This window comes from Scomber japonicus, chromosome 15 (assembly GCF_027409825.1).
Source record: "Scomber japonicus isolate fScoJap1 chromosome 15, fScoJap1.pri, whole genome shotgun sequence".
Lineage (NCBI taxonomy): Eukaryota > Metazoa > Chordata > Actinopteri > Scombriformes > Scombridae > Scomber > Scomber japonicus.
Window position 1 is genome coordinate 6265594 of NC_070592.1, and position 14183 is coordinate 6279776.

General features: G+C 38.1%; 1 protein-coding gene across 1 annotated transcript; it reads right to left on the minus strand.

Annotated features, from left to right (window-relative positions):
• Window positions 1-1642: 1642 nt before the first annotated feature.
• LOC128373847 (serine/threonine-protein kinase SBK2-like) lies at window positions 1643-4377 on the minus strand. Its single transcript, XM_053334042.1, has 5 exons — window positions 4324-4377; window positions 3686-3830; window positions 3366-3568; window positions 2454-2615; window positions 1643-2272 (listed from the first exon to the last, which is right to left on the minus strand). The coding sequence occupies exons 1-5, from the start codon at window positions 4375-4377 to the stop codon at window positions 1643-1645; spliced, it is 1194 nt and encodes a 397-aa protein (XP_053190017.1).
• Between the last annotated feature and the right edge of the window lie 9806 nt (window positions 4378-14183).

The following is a 14183-nucleotide window of genomic DNA, read 5'->3' on the forward strand; positions in this document are numbered from 1 at the left end:
ACTATGTGTGTGTGTGTGTGTGTGTGTGTGTGTGTGTGTGTATGTGTGTGTGTGATTTATATACACTGCTGCATATTCTTACAAAGACATTACTGAGACTTGAGCCGGGGCATATTGTTACAGTAAGGCCAACATACTTCAAATCAGTTTAAAAAATAATTTATTTGCAGATTTTTTTTTATGTACAGTAAAACAATATATGTTGCAAAGCTTCTTCAAATATATGTTTATATTTGTAAAATATGTTTCAAAACTTCTTAAAACAAAAAAAGGCTTTATTGCATTCAGTGTATATTCTACAAACTTCAATGAATATACAACTTTACTGCATATTATGTCACAGCACCTCACAATGCAACGCAGTATTAGTGTAATTCATTACAGATACATATACAATATATTAAATACAGTGTTCGATTTAAGAAACATTTTCAGCATATAAAATAAGAGAAAACTTTTTGTCATGTGCTTTATGTACAAAGTGCTACAGAAACAGCTACAAATGTCTGCTACATATGTCATTAAAATATAACTAATATATATTTACTTTCAAAAAGTGCTTCTGAATAGGCTAATATTTGCTCAGTTTAAAGGCTTTTTATACACAGCCATTTTTTAAATTCAATGTAAGCCCATTGAAAAAATCTCAGTGTGTCTGTATTTAAACTGGACCTCAGTCTGATTGCAGACGTGTTTATGGCTGTATAAACTGGACACTACTGCAGTCTGTGTTCAGATGATAGCCTGTGACGTATTACACACTCTAAACTCTACACCCAAATATAGCTGCAGTACACCAAGACGGGTATCGTTTGCAAGGACATTATAGCATTACAGCACTACTCTGACTGTGAGCTGCAACTGTGACGTTCTTGTTTTTCTTTCTATTCATTTCGACTGCATTCATTTTATAGTAGCTAATGGACCGTGATTGGAAGAAACTGTTTCTGCTGCAGTTTCTCAAAATAAAAAACAGATTTCCCATTATGTTGGTTTCATTTAACAAAGGGGATTTTTTTTAAGTTACTCAGCAGATTTTCCACTGGCCTTTCACTTGTTCTGCCACCTGCCATCAGGCTATAAATGCTTCAAAATGCTCTGGAAGAACAGCAACTGCCTTTCCCTCCAAATCTGTCCCCGATGACTCACAAAGAAAACTGTAGAAAAGTGGCTGTGGTCTAGTTTGTTCTTATTATTTAATCTGGTGCAAATGTGAATGTAATTATGATTTGCTGATACTAAAATGTGCCTCTCTCCCATGGGGCTACAACTAATGATACATTAACTTATTCATGTATTTAAATGAATTGATTAAATCCTGCCTATACCAAGTTCTGAGAGCATCTGGTTGCTTGTTTTGTCCAACTAACAGCCTAAATAGCAAATATATTCCATTTACAGTCATGTAAAAGCATAGAAAAACTTATTATCAAACTTCCAAAGCTGTAACCAGAGAAAGCTTAACATTTTTACTTGAGAAATGACTCTGCTCTACATAATGCAGTGTGTGTAGCTTATGACAACAATTGCTTTTTGAAATGGAAAGCGATATATGTTTCCATAAAACAGTTTTGACAGGTTTTTTAAAAACTTTAAAAACACATATTTCATGATAAAGTTAACTAGTGTGAATCGTCTCTGTTTATCGCTCTCCTCTCCCCTCCATCTCTTTCACACTCCTGATGGCTCCTTTCCCTCTGCTCTTTTTCTTCTCCTCCTCCAGTCGATCTCTCTCTTTTTCCACCATCCAGTCCCCTCCGAGGAAAGCCAACACATCTTCGGGCCGTCCGCGACACTGGGGCCTCGGATCGAGAAGCGACAGAAAGAGGGAGTGAGCCAGCGAGGTGAAACAGGCAAAATGGGGCGCTATGGGAGGGCAGTCTTTCTCTCCAAGTCCTGCTTCATTTCCATTGATTTCATAGTCCATGCTCTCTTCTTGTGGCTCCGCCCACACGTCCAGTTCATCATTGGGGCCTTTCGCTGTGTCAAACCATTCCTGATATTTCAGGTATGAGTGGCAATCGCTGGCTGTCTCCGCCCAGGGATGACTGCCGGTGAGCATGGCGTATGTCAGGATCCCCAACGCCCAGCTATCTGTGCTGGGCTCCACAGACCCCCAAACTCTCGCTTGATTCTTATTCTCTCCATCCATCTTAACACCGTCATTCATGGCACTCCAGCTGTCCTCATTTCCTCGCGCGACCTCGGCCTCAGGAGTGCAATAAGGCGAGCTGTACCAGACCTCCGGAACCCTCGTGCCCTTGGCCTTCACCTGGGGTAAAAGATTAAGACAGATTTGCCAATATAATGTCATTTTTAAATTGCTGCAAGGTTATATGCAAAAATGTACTTTGAACCCTACTGCCTTACCATATCTTGCTAAACTATACACTCACTTTCAGAATAGATTAAGCTACTGGTAATGGTTGATGATACCACACTTTTATACTGACCATGCCAAAATCTCCCAGTTTGACCCAGCGGCAGGAAGAGTCGCACAGGAACACATTCTCTGGTTTGACGTCTCTGTGGACAAAACCAAGAGAGTGCAGGTGGGACAGAGCGCCACACAGCTGGGACACGACTCGCTGACAACAGTCCTCGGCCATACCGACCTGGGAAGAAAAAGAGTGAAGGAGGACAGAAGGAGAAGGAGGTCTCATTAAATGATTGTAAGGAACTTGATGAATGCAAACCTTACAAAGCATTTATAGTCTGCTATGTGGCAGAAAATGTTTAACATGAAATTTTGAAATTAGAGCACCAATACAGCCAGTATAGAAAGGTGTTAAATGGTGCATATCGTGCACCCTTATTGATCTTAGACTGGTCCTTTATGTTACAGGCCGTTTTACCTCCTGTCTCTTTAAGGCCCCCCTTCCTGATGAGCCCACTCTGTTTTGATTGGCCAGTTTCAGTAAGCTGCCCCTTGGTAGACCTCCACTGACTGCAGAGGCTATGTATACAAATATCTTTATCAGGTTTGACTCAAAATGCCAATTTCTGAAAAGTACCCTTATATACAGTAGTCAAGCCTAAATCTGGCCTAAAATATCTGAGTAGACAATGCAAAGAACCTGTGGAACAACCTTAGCAGCAAAGTATAGAAGGGATGTCCATTTATAGGCATGTGTGAACAATCAGTTCAGTTGGGAAGTAGAGGTAATGTTGCAAAGGGATCGCCCAGAACAGGCTAGGTCCTGGTTTTGACTCACAAGCAGACTTTTTATATATGTTCCTCTCATATTTCAGTACTCAGACGATGTTTAACATAGACATCAGACATTATACCAGAACATAAATGATGGTAAATCACAAAAACATGATGTATCTCCATACAAACCACTTTGTGTATCACTTTATACCTCAGGTACGATGACGTCGTAGAGATCGCCGAAGAGACTGGCTTGTTGAGCGAAGATATAGTGCGATGGCGTGAAGTATGCGATTCCCAGTGCTCTGGTCAGGGATGGATGGGTACAGAATGACAGAGAGAGGTTATACTCTCGCAGGAAAGAGAAGAGCGAGGTGGACTCACGAGGGAAGAACTTCAGAGCCATTGGGGTACCTGGATAATAAGAAGGAAAGATATTCATACAAATCTAGAAATGCTATTCTGGTTGCTAGACGCTGATGATTAAAGACATCCATGATAATCTAAACAGGCTTTAGTTTCCTTCCTCACCTCTCTTCCTGTGTACAGCCAGCATAACTTTTCCATATGAGCCTTCACCGAGCAGCTTTACCACCTTGAAGTGCTCCGATGTGTCCAGTGTTATCAGAGACTGAGCTGTCAGATGGCACATCTCATCCAGAAGCTTTGTGGCAGCCTGAACACACAGACACAGAATGAAAAGGAGATATTAGATGTGTTGTGCATTGAACTTGTGCAACCAGGCTTCCACTACATCATCATACTGGCACCATCTGAGTGAGTAGCGCCAACAACACGTTTTTACTTGAAACTTTAAAATCAACTTGAATTGAAAAATTGACATTGATGAAATTCCGAATATATATTTAACTACATTTTTGCAAGGAAGGAGGACTGTGGATTTTGTCCCCATCGCTTGCATGGAGAGCATATTGAACAGGAGGAATGACTACAGCAGGGAAATATGTGTGTCAGTGTTCATTTGGGCACCTGACTGTTTTAGGACAGTCCCTTACTGTTGGCTGCAACAATACAAAATAAATACATTAATTAGAAGTCTGTAATCTACTAAAACAGCTTTCCACTTCTACATTTGAATAAGAATCCAACTTTATGAGAAGTTGCTTCTTGTCAGAAGTGGAAAAGCTTTCAGCTCGTTGAAACCTAACACAGCCGGTGCAGTGATGACCGTCGTCATGGTGATGCTGGCAACACTCATCCATGGGTATAAACATGTCTGTTAATAGCTTCATGAAATCCTTTGAGTGGCAGGCACACTCACACACACACACACACACACACACACACACACACACACACAAACACACACTGATCTTTGTTTTGTCTGGGGGAATGTGTATGTTTCCACCACAGCTGGCACCCTTGGGTCCACACAGGCATTTGGTGTCACTGTACATCTAGACATGTAGGACAGCTCATTACAAAACACGTCAGAGCTGTGAATGTGCCGAACACGGATACTACGAATCACAGCCGAGGCTTCGTTCTCACCAGAAGTCACAAAGACGAGGACTGGCTGTACTTCGGCCAGACTTTAGGATCAACTGTGCAGATTTGTCTGGCAGTAACAGAGAGAAGTCCTAACAAATGGTACAAAATGTGATAAATTAAATGTGTTACAACAATGACAAGCAGGGTTTTCATGGATGTTGTGTACATTCATGACATGAGAATAATGCTTTGGTTCCCACTTGAGAACCTGCTCCATTAAACTTTCTGATAACTAACAAGAGCAATCAGGTTGTTGCAGCAGCAGTGTGCGTAATGCCATGTGGTCAAAGCTCTAATCCTTCAGCACTATGTGAGAGTACATTTTTAATGTGGGTGGTCCGAGGTGGAGACTGACCTCTGACCCTCTCTGTGTTTGTGCTGCGCTCCAGTTACTGAGCTATTCAAGAGCGTCTGGAAACTAATGTTGTTTGTCATGCTGAAATGAGCTAATTGGCTTAGTCAGTTTTTGTTTTGAGTAACTGATTTTGCCGCCACTTACATATCATTGTGTCACATTTTGTCATGTTATAGTGAAATGGTGGTTGGTTGATGATGAATTGGTGGTTGAAAGATTGGAGGTAAAGAGTTTATTGGTGTTTCTTAGATTTAACTGTTGAAGCCAAGTTAAAGTCAATAGTGCAGTAAGGCTGTCGAAACAATTACTGATACTTCAACCAGTAGTCAAGTGAAATTAACTTTTAAAGTATTAAAATGAGCATTCCTTCCTACAGAGACTGATTTGTTTGCCGACTGCCGAGCGGTAAAAGCTGATTGCGTCATCTGTGTTACTTATTTATTTTATTATATTCAGTATTTGTTTATTTCTGTATATTGTTGTGTTTGTTCTTGTGTGATACTGGTATGTGGTGAGATTTCATGTGTTTCTGTTGTTGTTGCTGTTAATAGGTGTGCTGATGGATAAAACATATAAACATATAAATATATATATAATCTGGTAGGAAGTATGACTCTATTAGATAAATACTTAACATAAAAATATCAAAACACATGCATGACATAGTTTAAACCTCAGACATGAACCCTACATCATATTTATTAAAGCAGAAGCAGTTTTCCATTAGTAGAGTCAGATTCCTGCTATGATAAGTGGACGGTTTTAAAGTTTCGCTGTAAACTAAACCAGCCGCGGACCGTGGAGCATCAGGGCCTCAGGGGTTTAACGCATAGCTGACATGCTCGGAGTTAGTCGGGTTTAGAGGAGTGTAAAAGGAGGTGACACTGGTCTCAGCCAACCCAGAACAACCCCAACAAGCCTCTCTACTGGATGCCTGGCCGAACACTCAGGTTATGTAAGACACAAGGTTGGACCTGGTGTGTGTGTGTGTGTGTGTGTGTGTGTATGAGATGAATGTCCCAGTTACGTCCCCTACATGGAAGTGACCTCTACGGACTACAAACACCGATGTGATGAATGAAAAGAGTGTACAGGGACACATTGAAGCCAGCTCAACTTTGCCCTGTTAAAAAAGCCTTTAGCATTAGAATAATAAACATAAACAACAATACATAATCAGTATTTCAACTTTTTAAGATGTTGGTTCTCTGTGGCTGGTTATTCAATAATTCCTCCTGCATTCCATAACATGAAAGAAAGAAAGAAATACCCCAAAAAGTTGAAGTTATTGATAAAATGTTGAGTCTTCATGTTGGCATTTATTATTTATGAATTATATAAGTCAGATGAATTAAATGTATTAGTTAATATACTTTAAATAAGACATCAAAACATCAATTTGTCACAGGTCAATGAATACACAATATTCTTAATGAATAGATAAGAATGATTCATTCATGTTATAATGACATTTTAATAATTCAACTTACATTGAGTTGGGGCGACCTTCATTGAATCTTTTTAACATGTTTTTCTAAATGTTAAAATTTAAACATTCATGGGTGATCTTAAGTAATAATAAAGCAACATCACATTGTGCCCATTATATGCAAACTGTGCCGATTACAAAAATGCTTTTTTTATACCGTAATACATTTATAACTATTGTGTAAGTAAATGACTTTCATATTTGAGTATATCAATATTATTATTATTGTAAAATATGTATAAAATTGTCAAATAAAAAATAAATAGATGTCATTTATATTTTTGCATTATATCTGCTGATGAAATGATCACTTAGCTCAGACTTAAAGGTTAAATCCACCCAAATACATTTTTTTCCTCACTTACTGTAACCTATATTCATATTCTGCATAAACTTTAATGATTTCAGTTTAATCTGCTTTACTTTTGAGTTATTTATCTGTCAGATTTGGACTTTGAGCAAACATCTCTGTTCAGAAACTGTGTCCTTGCCCCTTCGGATGACCCACAGATCTGCCAACAGTTTCTGGAAGCAGCTATTTCTTCTGTAGAAAGCCGTTACGCTGGAAACTCTGCTGTCTGTGCATTATCAAAAGCAACCAGGATATTGTTTATGGAGCTAGATGTTTCTGCTGAACTTTAAATGCATTCCATTCATCTAATTGTATCTGCACAGTGAGATTACACTACAGATAAAAATAATAATTGGGTCAACTGAACCTTTAAGCCTGAAATGTTTCTCATGTTGCACCAGCTTCCACTTACTGTCATTTTGTAGTTTTGGTTCAGTGATCTTCAGTAAGAAATCTGTCCAAAAATATACGTCCTGCTCTTCATTTAGCAGGTGCACCTGTCAGGAAATCCTCCACAGATCCTCAAATGCTGCACATTAACTCTGATTTCCAGCTTCAGGTACAGAACAGGACTGTGTGAGTCTCAGTCTGCAGCAGTCAGAGTTTTGCTCTAGTTTACAGTCAGTGAAGAAACTTTCTAAACTGTCCGATTGGCCTTGTTGCAGGTTTGCATGTCTGCTGCTGCTGCAACTTTTATCCCAAAGTGATATGTCCTCACCTCCACTCCTCCCCCTGTCCTCCCTCTGCTGCTGCACTGCAGGGCGGATCCCAAAAAGTGTGTGTATGTATGTGTGTGTATGTGTGTGTGGGAGAGAGAAAGTATATGTGGTTCTTATGTTCCCTACTTCCCTCAAAGGACATTTGTATCTTCCTCTTTTCTTCCACTCTAGTCTTTCCTTCCTGCTGTATTGTGCTGTGCAGAAGGAGTGTTTAAGGGCACTTTGTGTGCTTGCATGTGTGTGTGTGCTCTTAAGTACTCTTGTGCAAGTTTTAGACCACAAGCACTCAGGAAATCTTCAGCCTTTTGAGAAGATCACTCAGCTATTTGAGGTTTTAAACTTGTTTTTAAAGGGCAGGTTCACAATCTTTCATGTCTGGCTTAAAAAAACAGTCGGATATCCGTATAAAGCTTATACGTCTATTTTAAGATACTTTACTAGACTTCACGAGCATAAATGAACAAAGGTGTGTGTTTGTGTGTCTGCTTGCATGGACTCTACAGTTTATCCACGTGAGAAAAAGCTGTTTGAGTCAAGCATGTGCCAATATTACATCATCACCAAAGGATTACCTTTACCTAAATTACACAATATAATCTCTGCAATTACTGAAAACTAACACAAGTCTTTGAAAAATGTTACAATTGTATTTCAACTCATTCAAACATATATAAGCAAATTATGTTTAATAAAACAACATAAAGACCCCCCTAAAGACATGTTAAGATATATAAAAAGACCTTGCTTGGTGTTTGTTTTTCCACAAAAAAAGAAGAATTATATATAATTATAATTAAAATCCTTTATATGGTATCTACTCCTCTTTCTTCCAGTATCTATGTATGTTTTCCTGCTGGACACAAGATGTCTCCTGGGTCACTGTAGAGTCTGTTCTCAGTGTTTGTGCAGTGGAGGCTTCAAGTTCCCACATAACACTCGTGTAAATTGAACACTATGCCACGCAGGATTGTTTCCAAACTATTTGTGATGTCACAAATCACGCTGGTTGGCCCACCCTTTAAAATCTGAATGCCAATGAGCACAGAGAAACTTTCCACTTACAGCATATAAATGTGAAAACAGCATTCAAACTCTGCACACACATACATCTGCACCCTGAAACTCAAACATTTAACCGTATAGGAACCGGAGAGAGACTTTAATTTAAAGCACCCTTTGTAGAATACCACTGTCAAGTCAAAAATAGTGATCATTCATGTGCATACAGCGTGCTATACAATGCCTTACTGAGACAGTTGCTTTGCCTTGAGTCTAGAAATAAAGGATGACTAATGGACTAAAATGAGTTTCATTGCACAACAGCGGTGAAACAAATGTATAGTACAAGAGTCTGGGTGAACATTGGATAAACTAAGCATCATAATTAACTGCAGCAGGAAGCAGAAGAACTGTAAAGACATTAATTAAAACAGAAACACCAACTACTATTGTTATAATATAAATGGTTATTGTCCCTTCTCTGCTCAGATGAATGTTCCACATTATCACCTGTCACTCTCTGCACACACAATTACATTCTCTCTCTCTTTCTGTCTGTCTTTCTTTCTTACTTTCTCTTTCTCTCCAAATCTAGTCAAAGAATTTCCCTCTAACCCTCAGACCCCATCTGAGCCGCAGATCTCAGCTGCCACCAGTGACCACACGTACAACTGCAGGATCACTCAGACTTTCCCAGAGGGGGAGGCAGCGACATTGAGTTACAGGGAATGTCTGCCTGTGTGTGTGTGTGTGTGTGTGTGTGTGTGTGTGTGTGCGTGTGTGCATATGTGTGTGTGTGACTGTGTGTGTGTGGGAGAGATCATCTATCTGTGGCCACATGTCAACACGATGACATTATGCAAGTCGCCGTGTGTTACTTCAGTTCACACATGCCGCTGAACATCGGTGGCCTGTACATTCCCCCGTGTGTCAGCCATTTCCCCCCTCTGACACTTTTAAGCTCAGCTCTTAATGAGTGTTTGCATTTCAGCAGCAGATGTGGAATTTTCTAAGACATTTGACAGAAGTGGAAATGCTCAGGAAGCTTCATTACCGTCATTCATTTAGATAATTAAACAATAATTAATAAAATAATTAAAGTGGAAAATAACAAGTATGTCAGGCTCAATATGTTTACTATAAAGGTTAGAAAGTTAGTTTAGCTGTAAGGACTATTCAGCTGAATGTGTTATTACTATTATATATAAGGGTCAGTGACAAATAAGAGTTGGCAAGATGAGAAATTCAAAAATATCTTAAAGAATAGTTTTACAAGCAGCATCAGGTTTGTTAAAATGTACATTTGTTGGTTTTATATCATTTGAAATAACATCTGCACCATTTTTTACCAAAAGTAAGACTGAATGCTGCTGAAAATGTCAAATGGTGTGACCACAAAAGAATGATACATATTAAATGTTTTATCCACCTACAGTGTATTTAAATGGACTTATACTAATAATAATGTAAATGTTTCCTGATCTCCATGGTTACCCAGATTAAATGTAATATTTATAACAATAGTATTCCATTAGCTTTATTTAATATAAAAGTTATAATGTAAGATCATGCCAAACTAGTTGATATAGTGTTTTATTGAGAATTTAGTGTTTTTAAGAAAGTTGAATTATTTGGTACAAAGTTTTTATGGTTACACCACTTAGACATTTTTGCCATAATCCTCTAATATATTCTCTCAAAATGGATTAAAAGCAGAAATTTGATGCTGAGTCCACAAAAAAAGAATGTGTGCAAATTATTCATACGTTTATTTTCACATTTTAACCCTTTAAATTTGATTAAACCACATGGACACAAAAAAACGTCACTGACCCATATGTTTTTGGAACATATGAAGTCCAGACAATAAATATTTGGACACTTACACAATTTTGGATCTAGCTTTATGAGGAATTGTGTGGCAGATGTCTCCCTTGTCACACAACACAATTGAACTCTTGGCTACAGACTGATTCTTGTGCAGCTGTGTGTCATTTCAACAATAAGTCCCCTAAATTAAATGACTAAATATGACACAAAGGATTGTTTTCTAATCTGGCGCCCCTATCCGCTACAATCGGCAGGACAACATCATTTTCTGTGTACTTTCCAAAACTGTGAATCACAGTTAAACCATAACGATGTTTTATGATGTGACAACACTGTGGTTTCAGGGCTGGTTAGGTTTAGGCAGAAAAAACCACAGGGTTAGACTTGAGGAAAGATCATGGCTTGGGTCAAACTGATCAAAAACATGTGCTGTGGGTTAAAGTTACTACTACTGTACCTTAAGTTTAGGCGAACTTCGTTGTCATGGCTACTGTAATTACCACAGGGTTGAGGTTAGTGGATGATCATAGTTACAATTTTAAAAAACTGGCCTGACTCAGGTTGAAAGCAGGCAATGAATCTCCTGTGGTGAAGTCTGCTGTTGGGTTTTACCATCCGCCTACCTCGTCTCCTCTGAAGGAGGAAATAAGTAATTTAATCTGCACCTCTGCTCTGGGTCATAATTACTATGGCTGTCACTCAAACGACTGACACTGCAGCCTGGAGTGTGTTGTTTTTCTCCTTTTCCTCTAAAGTTAGTTCATGCACAAAATAGCTGCCATTTAGATTGAGGTGGAGTCGAACATTTGTGCATTTGCCAACATCAAGTCAGATCTTTGAGGGCTGCTTTAATAAAATATGATCTGTATCACAGATTTGTTTCCCATGGTCTTCTGTAATATTTACTGCAGTATTTTTATATTTATATTTGGCTTTTCATCTCCACAAAAAATAAACATACTTATGAGGACACATGTTTTTATTGGAGATTGGTGTTATAGTGCCAATTTTGGAAGAATTACAAGTTATATGTTATTTATGGTTTAACCTGTAATAATCTCAGGTTTAATCACCTACAGTAGTTTGCCACACTGCTCCCCTTCAGAGTGAGATGTCACCTGAAACATGACAATAATGGTCACATTACAGTAAAGTTTTGACCTGATGATGACCTCAGATTGGCTCCAGATCCCCAGGACAGCAGCCAGGATATGAAATGGACGGATGAATCAATACCATAAGGATAAATCATCTGATCACAGTCCATCCAATAGTTGTTGAGCTGCAGTGCAAGCATTATATGAACCACCACAGAGGCTGAGCTTTGTTCTTTTGTAAAATTTTATTCATAACTTAATGTAAAAAACAATGTAAAAAACAAAACACATTTATAAATAGTATCATATACATGACAATAGTTTATTATTAAAATTAATATTATTATTAAATATTACATAACCCAATAAAAAAGACTGAGATGCCAGCATCTCAAACTAATAATAATAATAATAATGTAAAAAGCTCATAAATACCTAAATAGATTAAGAAAAACAAAAACAGTAGAAAAATATGACTTTGTACCACAAGATTTTCTTGTCCTTTAGCTCATGAGTAAACACCAGTAGGCACTGTGAATGTATACAATAAACGAAAGGGAAAGGTCACAGGTTTAAATCAGTACCACAAATAAAAAAATAAAAAAGAAGCTACATGTTAAATTCAACATATGCATATTTTCCTGTGACAAAGTTGCATTCTCTTTGATTTCTCACTGATGTTAAAGGGGTCTTAAGCTTTTTTTCTTTTTTGAGTTACAAAAAAAAAAAAAAAAAGCCAAAATAATGTCAGAGGTCAAAGTACCAAGTTCTCCCAGTAAACACTCAAACATTCGCAAAGTTCACAGCAGATCATTCATGCTTGCCAACAAAAGCCGTCGGTGGTGAAGCCTTTGTTGCTAAGATACCACAGGTTGTTTGTGTTATCACGCTGTGCAGCAAAGGTGGAACTTCTGGGCCGCTTAAAGAGCCAGTATGAGATAAATAAAGAGTTTTTTTGAGTTGTAAATCATGTAAACTTATTCCAGTAGTCCCAGAATATAAATATAGATACAGACAAAAAATGTCCATGATATGTGCCCTTTAAGACAATGGACTACACCAGTTTAAACAGAGCACCATGATATCCATAATGCATCAGAAATTAAGCATCTTGATGATATCATCTCAGAACAGTTAAAACCCATCTTGCATGTCAGTAACGCCAAGTGTAAAGTCTCCTTACTGCCTCAAAATCATTTAAGGTAATGGTGGTTTTGTTGGAAGACATTAACGAAGACTTATCTTTGAGAAGGCAGTCTTGAGTCACATGGTTGTCTTATCCTAACTGGATGGCCAAATATCTAACCAAAAGGATTAAGTTAGGGTTAGGGTAAGGGTTAGCAGCCTTCACAACAAATATCGGTGTCCCCCAAGGATCCATACTGGGCCTGCTCCTTTTCAGCCTATATATATATATAAATAACCTCCCATCCTCTTGCCCATCTCCGACTGTACGCTGACGATACCGTTCTCTACACACATGCAAAAAAATCTACAAACAAGCTCCACATAAGCTAACTAAATTTTAAGTTGGTATCAGAATTCAAATATCTAGACATCATTTGATATTAAAGTTCAACATTCAAAAAAACCCATAAGACTCATTCGTACCTTGCTGTCAACTGAGGTAGCCTTCATATACGTGCACTGACATTCTCCCATCTATCGTACTGTATCACAAGCTGGTAAAACAGCAGGAATAACCCGAATATGTTGAGCCCCTACATAAAAAAGCACTTAAAATCATGAAGACCCACAGATATCACCACTGCTACATTAATCATTAATACAATATTAAACATTACGACGCCTGCCTTGTTTTTACAGTCCTATACGCTCTTGATCCTCCACAACTGAGCTATTTGTTTTTAATGCCACTAAGGAGACATTAAAAAACAGTAGACGTGTAATGCTACGACGGCGTATTAGGGCCATATATGTGAAAAATAAAATAAAATACTGACCTGGAGGGGGTGGGGGAGTAATATTTTGAGAAAAAAACTTGACTAAAATCGCAAATTTGCAAGAAAAAAAATCGTGTTTTTTGGTGTTTAAAATAAAATCACATCGTCACTGTGTGAATGCTCAACTGGAATAAACATAAATTGACTCTATGTGTTTGTTATCTTAGCCCAAAATCAGCATAACATCCTAAGAATCCGGACTTTGAAAAGACATTGCAAGAAACTGGGTCTGTTTCGGAGAAAAACCCATACAATGTCAGAGATTATCTGAGTAGAAGGGAAGTGAGTGTGTGTGGATGTGAAGCAATTGACGTGTGATCAGAAAAGTGAAGAGTGATACATGTGTGGCCGTCCTGTTTAAGCAGCGGAGCCTCTGTGTTTTAATTTTATAACCTATGTAAGTATAACGCTTGGTTACACAAGTATCTTCTTATTGCTAAACCGAACTGAAAAGTACAATTGGATCAGTTCTTCCACGGCAGCATAATACATGAGTGACTTCTCTCCAGTGTTGCAAAGTGAGGTAATTGCTTAGCAGAATAAAACACCTTTTTTCTGAGTTTTCTGAAATATTACCCCCCTCCTCCAGGTCAGTTTTTTTTTGTACTAATATGGCCCTAATACGCCATTGAACAATGCATTAATACTCATTATACGTATATACAAATAAAATAAAATAAATAAAATAAAATACTATATACAATAGATAATA

Excerpts from the sequence above, each read along its gene's own strand:
- LOC128373847 (XM_053334042.1), bottom strand. The coding sequence starts at position 4,377 with ATGGATGAGTGTTGCCAGCATCACCATGACGACGGTCATCACTGCACC. Across the intron at positions 3,831-4,323 it reads GTCATCACTGCACCGGCTGT|GCTGCCACAAAGCTTCTGGA; the intron begins GTTAGGTTTCAA and ends CTGTGTGTTCAG. Across the intron at positions 2,616-3,365 it reads ACGACGTCATCGTACCTGAG|GTCGGTATGGCCGAGGACTG; the intron begins GTATAAAGTGAT and ends TTTTCTTCCCAG.